This window comes from Vicugna pacos, chromosome X (genome assembly GCF_048564905.1).
Source record: "Vicugna pacos chromosome X, VicPac4, whole genome shotgun sequence".
Lineage (NCBI taxonomy): Eukaryota > Metazoa > Chordata > Mammalia > Artiodactyla > Camelidae > Vicugna > Vicugna pacos.
In genome coordinates this window covers 80915295-80928701 of record NC_133023.1, presented here as the reverse complement: position 1 = coordinate 80928701, position 13407 = coordinate 80915295, and the positions used below count along the sequence as shown (strand labels likewise).

Genomic DNA, 13407 nt, shown 5'->3' with positions numbered 1-13407 from the left:
TCATAGAATTCACTTGAGAGTTTCCCTTTCTGGAATCCCTAGTCTGGGACTCTCAGCTTCCTGGTTCGGAGAATTGTAGAATTATGTGCTACTTCTTTTAATTGTTTTCAAGGCAACTCAGTGTTAACTTGGAGTAAGGAAGTTTGTTGTTGTTGATGCTGATGTTATTCTACATTTGTTCACATCCAAATGAGTGTTACCTTTCAGATAGTCACTTTGATATACCATGAACTTGAAAAAGTGAATTCATAACATCACTAGGCCAGGTCATTTAAGTCATAGTCTACCGTAAGTTAAGAGCACGTGTTCCAGAGCTGGCTGACTTGGGTTGAGGTCCTGACTCTGGTGTTTATGTGATCTTGAGAAACATTCTCTCTGAGCCTCATCTTCAGCAATAAGATGGTTACCAGGTACTGAGGTTTTGACCAGCAACAGCTTTACTTATGAAGAGGATGACAGGCAGCCATTTCATAAGGATCTGATAAACAAGGTCCTGGTAAAGCAGGATAAACATGGCTGCTCACTAGATATGTGCAATAAAGGACAGGGAGAGGGAGCAGAAGCCAATAGGTACTGCCTAGTGAAGAAAGCAGAAAACTGCCTAACTGTTCATGTGAACTAGGATATGGGCTACATAACAGGAGTATTTGAGGCCAGTTGAGAGGGATGAGGATATGAGTCCTGAGTCTGCCTGTTGATATATATGAGATTTGTGCAAATTGCATAATTTTCCTGTCCTTCTGTTTCTTTCTCTATAAAATGGGGATAATAATATTTCCTATATCTTAAGGCTTTGAAGAAGATTGTGATATAATACACGTAAAGAACCTAGCATAATGCCTGGTCCATAACAGGTTTTGTGTGTGTGTGTGTGTGTGAAATCACCTAAACTTGGTCCTTATTCTCCTTAGGAGCTTGCATTCTTAGAAGCACAAAGGGGACCCATATATGAATAGATGTACTATCCTCTAAGTGCTGAGCAAATGGTATTAACTACGGCTGCAAAGGTGAGATCACATCATATGGGAATCAGGAGACAATCTGTGGAGGAGTTAGCATTTGTGATGAGGCTCAGAGGATGAGTAAATTTTTGACAATTCGACTTGATGGGATGGGTGATCTAGGAGGAGGGAATAGCCATGTAAAGGCACAGGGATCGAGAAGTGAGGCATATATGTTCAGGGAACGGAGAGTATTTAGTTTTGTCTGGAGACTGTCTGTAGGACTTCGACCAGCTCTGACATTCTTTGGTGTTACAAATAGCAAAAAATAGACAGGAAACACAGGTTTGGTACCTATTAAATGTCTGATAAAAACATTTATGTCTCGGCAAAAAGGTGACGGGAAGTCATGGAAGGTTTTTGATTATGAGAATGACATGATTACACTGGACTTTAGGAAAATTTACCTGGCAGGGTTATAAAGGATGGACTTGAGAGGAAGATTTGAGGCCAGGGGATGGGCTAGGAGGCTACTGTAACCATCTAAATTACAGATAATCAGGGCTGAACTGGAGTATGGCAGGAGATGGAAAGAAGATGGACTAAAGAGACGTTCTGAATAGGATTTGATATTAGTGGAATGGCAGGGTGAATAAAAACAGAAGTCAAAGAATACCCCAGTGAAGAGTTGTAATGGGGGCACCAGCTACAGTGACTGGGAAGTGGCACAGGTTTGGAAACAGAGGATGACATGTGTGAGGTGAAGTTTAAAGCACCAGTGGGGCATGTAAGCAGAGATGCCTGGCAGGCCGTTGGGAAAAGCAGGGAAGCTTCGGTGGTGCTGTGACTGCATGAGGAATTTTTGAAACAACTTCTTTGGAACCATTACAAGAGGAATGAATTAAAATCTTTGGACTCTAAGCACTGACTGGAGTGTGCCCTTCTATATGTAATTCAAAATTTTAAAAATCATACAGAACCATAAAATATGTATAAAGAAGTCCAATAAATTCTAATTTTCCCATGATGACTACTTCAACTGTCAAAAAAATATGTATGAAAAGCTTTGCTTTCAGGTTTCTCTGTCTCTCTCTCTCATAATGATGCTATAAGAATGGCCTTGGTTTGTCTTCTGGAAACCCAAGATTGACTTGTAAGCCAGCTCCCAAGACACACAAAGACAGCAGGCTAATTACCTTATAATTATTTTCTTGACCACAAAATGGCATTACTGAACTTGATCACCTACCTTATTTATTAGAATTAATCTCAAATGATCTAGCTATTTCCAAAGAGAAAATTCCCTTAAAGGGTAAGGATTTACTCCTAATTAAGACATTAGGGCATTAAAAAACATTCCACCCCATCTCACACAGTACAGAAAAGTAAATTTCAAGTGGACACGGGAGGGTATAGTTCAGTGGTAGAGTGCATGCTTAGCATGCACGAGGTCCTGGGTTCAACCCCCAGTACCTCCATTAAATAAATAAATAAAAATAAACTTAATTACGTCCCCTGCCAAAAAACAAAAACAAAAACAAAATTTCAAATGGGTTAAATCCAGATTCACAAATTCATTAATTTAACAAAAATGTATTTTAGATTTTAGATTCCACATATGCGTGATCTCATATGGTATTTTTCTTTCTCTTTCTGGCTTACTTCACTTAGAATGACATTCTCCAGGAGCATCAACAAACAAACAAACAAAACAAAACATAAATGCAAAACAGAAACAGACTCATAGGCATAGAATACAAACTTGTGGTTGCCAAGGGGGCAGGGGGTGGGAAGGCATAGACTGGGATTTCAAAATGTAGAATAGATAAACAAGATTATACTGTATAGCACAGGGAAATATATGCAAGATCTTATGGTAGCTCACAGAGAAAAAAATGTGACAATGAATGTATATATGTTCATGTATAACTGAAAAATTGTGCTTTACACTGGAATTTGACACATTGTAAAATGATTAAAAATCAATAAAAAATGTTAAAAAAAAAAAGGAGAGGGGGAAAAAAAGAAGGATGATATAAAAAACAGCCTGAATCAGAACTGATATTGTGAGCATGGGCATTTATATGTATGTGAATGTATGTTCTGACAAGCAGAAATAAACTCGTATCGAACAAATTTAAAAAAAGTATTGAGTACCTGTTATGTGTAAGGTACTGTTCTAGGCCCTTGGAATAAAAGACAGAAATCACTGCCCTCTTGAAGTTTACTTTCTAGCTGAGTGAAGAAGAAAACAATAAGTAAGCTGTATAGTATGGTGGATGGTAATGAGTGCTATGAAAAAAGGAAAAGCTAGTGGGGATTGGGAGGGCTGCAATGGAGAAAGCTGCAGTTTTAAATTGAGTAAGTGAGCCATTGGAAACTGACATTTGAGCAAAGACTTAAAGAAGATAAGAGCATTGGCCCTATTGGTATCTGGGGTTCGAGTGTCACAGACAAAGGCCAGTGCCAGTGCATGTGCCCTAAAGAGTGGGAGCCTGCCTGGCTGCTTTGGAGATTCAACAAGAAGAACAGGTGGGTGGCTGGAGCAGAGAGAGAGGGAAGAATGGTAGCAGATAAGGTTGGAGAGGTGCTGGAATGGGTGGTGCAGATAATTTTTGCGTCATCTAAGTTAAAGACTTTGGCTTTTACTTTGAGACAAATTGGGAACCATTGGAGGATCTTGAGCAAAAGTGAGACGTGATCTGACTTACATATAAAAGGATCACTCCAGTTGTTGTGATAGTAGACTGTAAGGGGACAAGGAGGAAGCAGGGAGACCAGTTAGGAGACTCTGGGAGTGAGCCAGGCAATTGATGCTAGTGCTCAGACTAGGGTTTTAACAAGGTGGGGAAGTGCTCAGGGCCTGGTTGTATTTTGAACATGGACCCAAAAGAATTTACTGATGAATTAGATGTGGTACATGAGGGAAGGAGAGGAATGAGGGATGACACAGGCACCTTTGGCCTGAGCAACTGGAAGGAGAGAATTGCTATAACTGAAAGGTGGGACAAAATTGTAAAAGTATTAGAAGGAAATATTATGTATTTTTAGGAAAGACAGAATTTTTTAGAAAAGTGATGGACTAGAAGAAAATATTTATAATGTAAATACCAAACTCAGAATAAGGTTCATAATTTTAAAGAACACTTCCACAGTATGAAAATTAGCTCAGTGGAAAAATGGTTTAAGTCATAAAACAGGCAATTTACAGGGAAAAGAACACCAATTAGGTCAGTAAATCTGTGAAGAGGCTCAACCTCATTAGAGAAATACAAATTAAAACAACAATGCAATACCAGTTTTCACACGATACTAATAAAATTAAAAAACCGGTAATTTTCACTGTTGACAAGGCTGTAGAGAAACAGGCACCCACACACTTAACGGAGGTGTAGATTTGTAAAGGGCTTCTGGTGAACAATTTTTCATAATCTGCCAAAAATTAAAATGTTCATATCCTTTGATCCAGCAGTTTCATTTCTAGATACCTAATCTACAAAAATAATCACACAAGTGAGCAGAAATATAAGCAAAAGAATGTTCATTTCACCATTGTTTATAATAGTGAAAAACTGGAAATGACCTAAAAATTCACCAGTAGGAGAATGGTAAAATAAGTTGTGGTACATTCAAACTATGAATTACCATGTAGCCTTAAGATAGGTACGGTAGAGCTATAGATGTAGTTGTACATGGTGACATAAAGAGATAACCAAAATGCTTTCTTGGGGGAAAAAAAGCAACTTATAGAACAATATGTATAATTAGCTGTACTTTTAAAAAACCCCACCTTGTGTACATGTGTGTAAATTCATAAACAGTCTAAGAAAAATGCGAAACTCCCAGCTTGTAAACATAGCATGCAATTGCACATGTGGATGAGAGAATGGAGACTTTCTTTTTATCCTCTGTATACTTCTTTGTTCTTTGAAATCCCTGCATAATCAAAATGTATTACTTTTGTAATTTTTAAGTTTAAAAAAATGAGGGAAAAGTCATGAACTGCAAATTTCTGAAAGTTCTCAAAGAAGAACCCTGGAGGCAGTAGCATGTTTGTTACGATATATTCACACTGTGCCACTGTGCAGTGTGATGGGAGGGACGGCATCGAATGCGTGCTATGTGACCTTGGGAAAGACACAACGTTTCTGAGCTTCTGTTTTCTTATATAGAGAATGTAGATAACACCTGCCCTATCTGTTTTATTGTCAGTCGTGAAGATAAAAATGGAAAAGCAGTTTAAAAATTGTAAAGCTCTGTAAAAATGTGCTAGATACTTAATAATATTTCATGTGCTAGTTGATGACTCACTTCTTCTGAGCAATAGTCAATGACATCAAAATTCAGCCTGAAGCAGCGAATTTAGATTGTCTTTTAGAGTTTATTTTAACAGAGTTCTACCTGTTAGTTCCCACATAGCAGCAGTATAGGCATTTTACTTAAACCTTCTTGAGTGTTTTGTGTTTGTAAGAGAGGTTCTGGTTCAGACGGGTTTTGGCAGTAGCCTTAAACCATGCTCTATTCCCCATCTCTGGGCCAACCACCTTCGACATATTGAATTATTTAGCAGGCTTTTACTTAGCGCCTGCTTTGTGCTTAGCACTCCCCTGTGGGCAGGTGACCAGACATTCAGGTTTGCCTGGGACTATGTCATGGTTTATACTATCTGTCCCTTGTAACTGCTAATAGCACCCCCTTCACTCTCAAATTGTTTTAATTTTGATGATTCATTATATGGTCACCATACTACAGTCACCTATGGGGGCATGGAAGGAAGGACAGTAAGCCCTTGGCTTACAAACACCAAATCTAGAAATTTCTTTCCCCATCCCAGCTCCCTACCACTGGAAAAGCCAGTATTACTTCTGGCTTTTTATGAAAACCATGGGTCTTTTGGCGGCTTGGCGGACCCAGGTAAAGGCAGAACCAAGGCTGAGAAGAGCTGTGGACTTACAGGAGGCTGCCCTATAAGTTGTCCTCCTCTGTAGAACCTCCTCCCTCAGGCCATTTCTCTTTTTTCATTGCCCAGTATTCCCGATCAGAGATTAATTTGGGGGAAAACAAGCATTCTATTTTTAATAGTGTAAACAAGTTGGGGAATGTTCATGGCAATTGATTTTTTTCCCTCCTAACATGGAGCTGATATCTGCTTATACAGAGGAGGGAGTGTGTTTATGAGAGGAATAAGATTGGAAAGAAAAAAGTAATTTTGGAGCACAGGATTTTGGAAGAGTAAGACCCTCCCTTAGGGAAGCCTAGGTACACAAGGGGCCAGTAGACCATGAGGGTGGAGGACAGAAGGGAAGGTGGGTGACAAAGAAATGAAGTAGTTATTTGGGGAAAAAATGTTGCCTTGTGCTCAACCTGTGTCTTGGGAAGGGAAAAGGATGCTCTTTCTCTTCCACCTGCTGCTCCTTCTCCTCCCCTGCCGTATATGGCCCAGTAGCCAGAATTCAAGCCAATGCTAGACTATTCACTGCATTGATCTGGGAATGGGACTTCCATTTTATAGCACTGCTTTGGCAGGAATATGTATTCTTGGGCCCAAACAATGAGCTTACCAATACATTTTGGGACACACCCTTTCTTAGGTTGGGAACTGCCTGCATAAAACCTGGTCCCTGGCCTGGAGGGGCTCACAGCCAGTGGATTTAGGGGAGACCCCGTTAATAAATAGGAGACTACTGAAGAGTGATCAGGTGCCAACTGAAGGGTATTGGTTCTAAGTACAATACACGTTTGTCCAAGAGGGAGCCCAGAGAGGGGTGGTGTGTGGATTCTTCACATTTTTCATAAAGGATAGCGTGACTGATATGTGATAAGAATATGCTTAGATAGCAAGAGGTGGGAAGAGAAAATTCTGAGTAGTGATGGAATTCACCTGAAGCCATTGTTTGGCATCAGCCATGAGCATGAGCAGGGAAGGCTTTGAGAAGGAGTTATGCCTGATGGGAGCAAAATGGCTTGCTGAGGAGCTGTAGGAAATTGGCTTGGCTGAGGTGGGATGGTGTCAAACCTTTCTCGTAAATTAAAGTTCATAAAACTTATCAGTGCAACTTGTATATATTTCATGTGACTGAACACTCTGAAGCAATAATTTTTGACAGCATTTTTCAGGTGGCTGATTTAACATGACTAAAGGTCAGATGAGGTGAGGGCCAAATCTTAGAAGGCTGGGAATCCAGGTTAAGGACTTTAGATTTGAGGAAAGAGTCCATAATGGTGTCACTGAAGATGCTTGATCAGTGTTGGCCCATTGGCATGTGACTGGTACACAGGCTGAAGGAGGAAGAAGTCAAGGAAATCATTTAGGAAGCTGCTACAGTAGGCCAAGGGTAAGGAGCTGAGTACCTGGACCAGGATGGGAGCAGCTGATTGGATAAGGTACAAATCTGAGAGCCATTGAAGAGACAGAAACAACAGGGCTTAGAGATTTCGGGGCAAGAGCCAGAGAAGGCCCTTATGTATCTCAGGGTAACTTAAGCACGAGCGTAACTTTGTTAGAAGTTCATGTTCATGTGAAGGCTTCTCACCTGTGCAGCCTGCCATTCCCTCCTAGTGAACCCCCTTTCCAAGTTAACCCTGTAGCACCTATTCAGTAACCTGATTCTACAAAAATTCAGACTCATCCAATGAAAGTCTTAAAGCATTTATTCACTCACCTGATTCTGCAAAATTAGGTGAATGAATAAATACCATAGAGTTTCTAATTTGGAAGACATAAGCATGCAATTCATTATACTGCTAGGGCTGTAAAAAAGTGTGACATGTCCAAAGTTTTTTCACATAGAAATGAATGCTTTTTTTGCTTCATATCCCCTGTGCCCTTCCTGTGAACCCTGTCTCCTGAGAAAAATCTTAGAGCACTAATTTACTAACTTTATTTGTAAAAGGTTAGTCAATCAATGCTGTAAGACTTTTATGGAAATATTTGAAATTAATTAGCCTTGTCAACTTTTATTTGCTTAGGCTCTCTCTAATTATATCTTTATCCCCCAAGTATAACTTTTTAATAAGATTGATTTTAAACAATAAACTTAGGGAATCTGTGTACAAAGAACTTGAAGAATTTAAATACATGGGTTTATTATTAACACAGTAGCAAATTATTTCAAGGAAACATGCCCCATGAAAACTGTTTCAGAGAAATACAGATCTGCTCTGAGAAAGCTCTCTACCCAATAAGTAAGCCCGAGGAGGCTTGTTTGCTTGGTGATGCCGGCAGATAAGCCTGGCAAACCTCGGTGTGATTGAAGAAGCCAGTTTGAGACTCAGCCTAGCCCAGCAAAGCTACAGGACCCTGGCTGCGCTCACGAACCTTGAAACAATGGTGTTCACATTTTGGAAGGTCTTTCTGATCCTAAACTGCCTTGCAGGTAAGAAAAGGATCTCCAACCCACCAAAGATCATTGGGAATGGAGTTTCCCTTTTTAAACTGAAATTGCAAATTTTTACTTAAGAGTGTTCCCCTCCTGTGCTTAAAAGGAACTGTGATTAGTATGCTGAGTAAAATAATTTTCAGAAATCTTTGCTTAGCAAATATGTGCTATGCTGATATTTTGGGGGCCCAGCCTGTACATAGAATTGTTTTATGTAGCTTCTGAATTAGAATTTTTTTCCAGAAAAATCACAGTATCTTTCTTTTTTTAGTTTGGAAGCTGAACAGATGAATTTACTCAGAAGCTTAAACTTGTGCCAAGGATACTTTTTTCTCTGTTTTACTTGAGTGTTTCCTTCAAACTCGTGATCGACTTGCTTTGCTACAGCAGGCAGAGCCTGGCTGGGAGCGCCTGCCATGCTTTATTATCGAACATTTCTTAAGGAAGTTGTGCTTTTCCAAGCTTAAGACTATTTAGGAAAATATGTGAGTGATTTATTGTTGTTCACAATATGGACGTTTTTAGGAGTTTGAGCAGAACAGAATCACTTTTAGAGTCAAAATCCTAATGTTGGTTAGACCTAGGAGAGATCACTAATTCAAAAAAAAAATCCTTTGGCTATTTTTTTCAAATAGCAGATACATTTGAATCTGTTCTTATGATAAATCAGGTCCATAGTAGATACAATAAGATCATTTACCCAAGAAATGATATTTTTAAGCCATCAGTGATATTAGGCAATTATTAGAATAAGGTTTACTAAGCATATTTAATGACGTAAGAAGATGCTCAGGATAAAATATTAAGTGTAAAAGCAGGATATAACCACATGCTTAGAATAAATTACTAGAAGGTTATAGATCAAACTGCTCATGGTGATTACCTCTGGGTGATGGGATTATGTATGATTTTTATCTTATTTTCTAGCTTTTTCATATTTTCCAGGGTTTCTACGAAGAATATTGCACTATTTTTATAATCAGAAAAAAGTGTTCCTTTTCAAAACTATATGGCATTTTTTAATACTTCTCTAAATGTTCGTTACTAAATGTTTAAACAAATGTGTTCTACAGAGTCACCAGAAGGCAATACTGCATTTATCCAGTGACCTAACCAGGACTTAGAGCTGGAAAAAGCTGCCTTTTTCAGTTTCCATCCTGGTGGGAGCATATGTTACTGTTTTCCCTTTCCCCCAGGATTATTCATTTTAAACCTTAACTTTAGACAGTGAAAGCCTTTGTTCCTTTCAAAGAGCTTCCAGTCATTGGTTAATTGGTTTGCCCCTGGGCCTTTTGCACCAGCCCCCTAAAATCACAGCTGTAGTCAACGCCGACTTCCCTATGTGAGACCTTACTTTGGCATATACTAGACACTAGTTTTGGAACAGTTGCAAGAGTGGTTTTTACTATAAATAATATATATATATATATACACACACACACACACACATATATATATATAAATTTTTTACTGATTAAAAATGTAATATGCAGTCTTTATAGAGAGGTTGGAAGTATAGAAACATATAAATAAGAAAATAAAAATCACCAGCAATCTTACCAGAGATTTTGGTGAATTTCTTATTGTTTCCCTTTACTAGCATATATATTACATTACAAAATTGGGTTTATACCTTGTATAAATTTTTTTTATCATTTACAAAGTTACTTAGATGATGTCAGGATCTCACTTGATTGTGACTTTTAGAACAAAGCCCAATCAGGGTGACCAATAAATATTTCAGAGCCTTTGCATAACTGGTTTTGGTGGCATACAGTGTGTACTTTGTGTCTATACATATACAGTCTAGCTGGCCCAAAGCAAAATATGGCAGTGTCATTCTAGCAGATGGAATGAAAATATGGTATAATATATTGTTGTTTGCTATGCTTACATAGGTATGGAAGTCAGAGAAAGAAAGATTTCAATGCCTGGCCATTGGTAGTATCCATTAGTTGATGCAGATATGGCTGTGAGGAAACTGGTAATGTTTCCATCAATGTGCAATTTGATGTGCTATCTGGACTTGGTTCCTGCTCAGGAAGAATGTTACGTTTTTGGTGTCAAGCATAGTACTTGGCACAGTGATCACTTAGGAAATGTTTATTGAAAGAATTACTTTCTGAAATCCTGCCATTTGTGACGTGGTTGAACCTTAAGGGTATTATGCTAAGGGAAATAAGTCAGAGAAGGACAAACATTGTATACTCTTACTCCTATGTGGAATCTAAGAAAACTGAATTCATAGAAACAGAGAGTATTGTGGTGGTTACCAGGGGTGGTGGGGGTGGGAGAGATGGGGTGATGTTGGTGAAAGGGTACAAACTTCTAGTTAAAAGATGAATAAGTTCTGCAGATCTCATATACAGCAATGTGACTATAATTAACAATACCCTATTGTTAAGAGAGTAGATCTTAAATGTTGTCACCACAAAAAAGAAATCGCAATTATATGATGGATGGAACTGTTAGTTAATGCGATAGTGGTAATCATTTTGCAACATATATATGTATCAAATCAACACTTTGTACAGCTTAAACCTTCACAACATTATGTCAGTCATGTATCAATAAAGGTGGGAAAATAAAAGAGTGAACTACCTTCTCAAACCCCAAACATCCAGAAATGATTTTCACATACATATTTTAAATGAATTTTTTTGTACAACTAAGCAAGAGAGATTTTATTTTAATGAAAACCTTTCTGATGACTTCTTAGGAAATCAGGTTAAATTCCATTTCAGGAAAATAATGAAAAATGTCTTCTGAAAAAGTTCAAGCACATCATTTTAGATGCTTGTAATATATATTAGTTAGCTGTTGGAAAGATATGTTAATGTTTTTTCCATTTTCCGGAGGTACGTGCTATGCATTTTAATGCAGTTCTATATTTGAACTTTGGTTTTGCAGTCAGATCCATAGAATGAGTGATCATTTGGTTATATTATTCCCTAACTCAAAAATGAAGCAATTATACATGAAGTTGCTGGAAATTAAATCACTTCAAAAGGTTAAACACAGCTATTTGGTATATTAGGAGAATAATAATCCCCCTATAAGTAAAGTGCCTGCCACATTGTAGGCATTAAATAGATGGATGAACAATCATTAACAAAACATGAGGCATTTAAAATCTTTTTTTGAGTGTTGATTAACTCAAGTGTGTACACCTTGGGTTATTTTCCTTTAATAGTATGCACTGATGTTTAAAAGTAGTCACACGTATTTCAATCACATACGGGTTTTTTGTTTTGTTTTTTTGATTCACCCAGGTCAGTGAGTGAAATTATAATCCTGAGTTTTGTTTAAATCAGGTACTAATCTTTATTTTGCTGTTTATTCACAGTCTTGTTAATGTAGAGATTTTTTGACTTTTTCAATTGTTAAATAATTTCTCAATTTTGACTAAGTGAATCCAAAGGAAGGGAACATTTTTTTTTCCTTGACACACAAAGAATCACCTTCATTCTAAGACTAAATTTGCACTGTTCACTATCCACATGTGACTATTTAAATATAAATTAATTCAAATTCACATTTCTGATGCTCCATAACTATATGTGGAAAATGGCTACTGAATTGGATAGCACAGAAAGAACATTTCCATCATCACAGAAAGTTCTCTTGGACAGTGCTAGGCTAGAGGGTGATCTCAGAGGTATAAGTTATGTGCACTAATTGAATGATGTGATGTTTTTTAAAAGTTCATCTGGAAATATTATAACTCTTATCTCTGAAGTGTATTGTCACTATATTAGAGATGGACAATTTCTGAAATCTATCTTTTCAGAATTTAAGGATTGGTTATGGTGCTGAGTATAGCGAATCAGGGCAATAAAATGGTGTGGAGATATTGCCTTGCCAATTGTTACCTATTTTACAGAACAGTGTATAGTATTCTTAGAAATATATTGTCTTACAGTAGATTTGGAGGTTACCATCCTTACTCCTAGATGATATTGTTGAGCTTTTACATATTTACATATTTATGTATGTCTTCTATTAAAATATGTTGAAAATATTTAAGTCAGAATCATAGTTCCCAAATTCTTGATTTTCTTTTGCCTGCATTCTGGTCTGTGCTACAAATGGCTTTCTGGTGTGTTGACATAGTAGGCAGAGATTATGTCCCTCTTGTTTGTTATTATTTCCCCAGCGTTAGCACTGTTTATGACACAAAATAGGTGCTCAACAGATATTTGTTCATAGGCATCACGGGTTCTTCCATGGCTTGCCTTGTGTGAGAATTGTGTTTACTCTGCTTTCAGGCACTTTTGTTGAGAGCAGGCTTTAAAGGTTTTGTTTGTTTGTTTGTTTGGAGGTTATTTTGGCCTTACTTAGCATAAGTTCCCACCATTAGCCAATCCCATAATAGATATTGGTATGCAAACTAGAGGACAAAAATGATGGCCAAATAATAGCTTCAAAATCTCTATTTTTAGGGGAAAGTTTATGGGAACTTTAATGGCCACCAGATCCCCATTCTGTCCCTTTAATTTTGGATGCTTTAAAGACATTTGGAAGTCATCATTTGGGCATAGCCAGAGATGGATGTGGCTAACTTCCAGGAGAAACAAGATGGGTTCTTGAGGACAGGAGAGAGTCACTTAGTGACTCCAGTCACTCTAGTAAATTTTCCGTCAAAAAGAGTAGCTTATTTCTGCAGGCCAGTTTTGTTTTGGGAGGAGGCATTTTGGGAACCAGGAAAGCCCGGGGAGGAGAACCTTGGGAAGGGGGAAACTGCATGTAGTTAGAAGGTGCTGCATCGCTGTCTGCCCTAAAACACTTCTCTCAGTTCATCAAGACGTTGGTTGCCATGTGAACTGCCAACTCTGGCAGAGAAGCAGCTGGACCAGATGGCCTGGCTGTGACAGAGAACACGGCTATTGAATCCAAGAAACCAGGGGTAATTGGTACAATGGTTTACTTTTTCTCTAAAATTTCTCTAAATGTTTGTCAGGTTCCTGAGTTCCTTTTGCCTGACCACTGTCATTTAGAAAAATAAAATTAAAAGTAGTCTTTGGGTATGCAAAATTGGGAAGGAGGCCAGGAATTTGTCTTTCTGTACTATTTCCTTTGATCTTCCC

At 38.0% G+C, this 13407-nt stretch overlaps 1 protein-coding gene across 2 annotated transcripts in view; it reads left to right on the top strand.

The window, feature by feature from the left end:
- Positions 1 to 8154: 8154 nt before the first annotated feature.
- Positions 8155 to 13407, top strand: part of VSIG1 (V-set and immunoglobulin domain containing 1) — a 30613-nt gene continuing 25360 nt past the window's right edge. The window contains exon 1 of one of the 2 annotated variants that reach the window (XM_072955629.1): positions 8155 to 8317. In XM_072955629.1, the coding sequence (XP_072811730.1) occupies positions 8269 to 8317 (49 nt within the window). In that variant the 5' untranslated portion in view covers positions 8155 to 8268. The remainder of the gene's footprint in view (positions 8318 to 13407) is intronic. The other variant, XM_015247802.3, reaches the window with a different exon arrangement.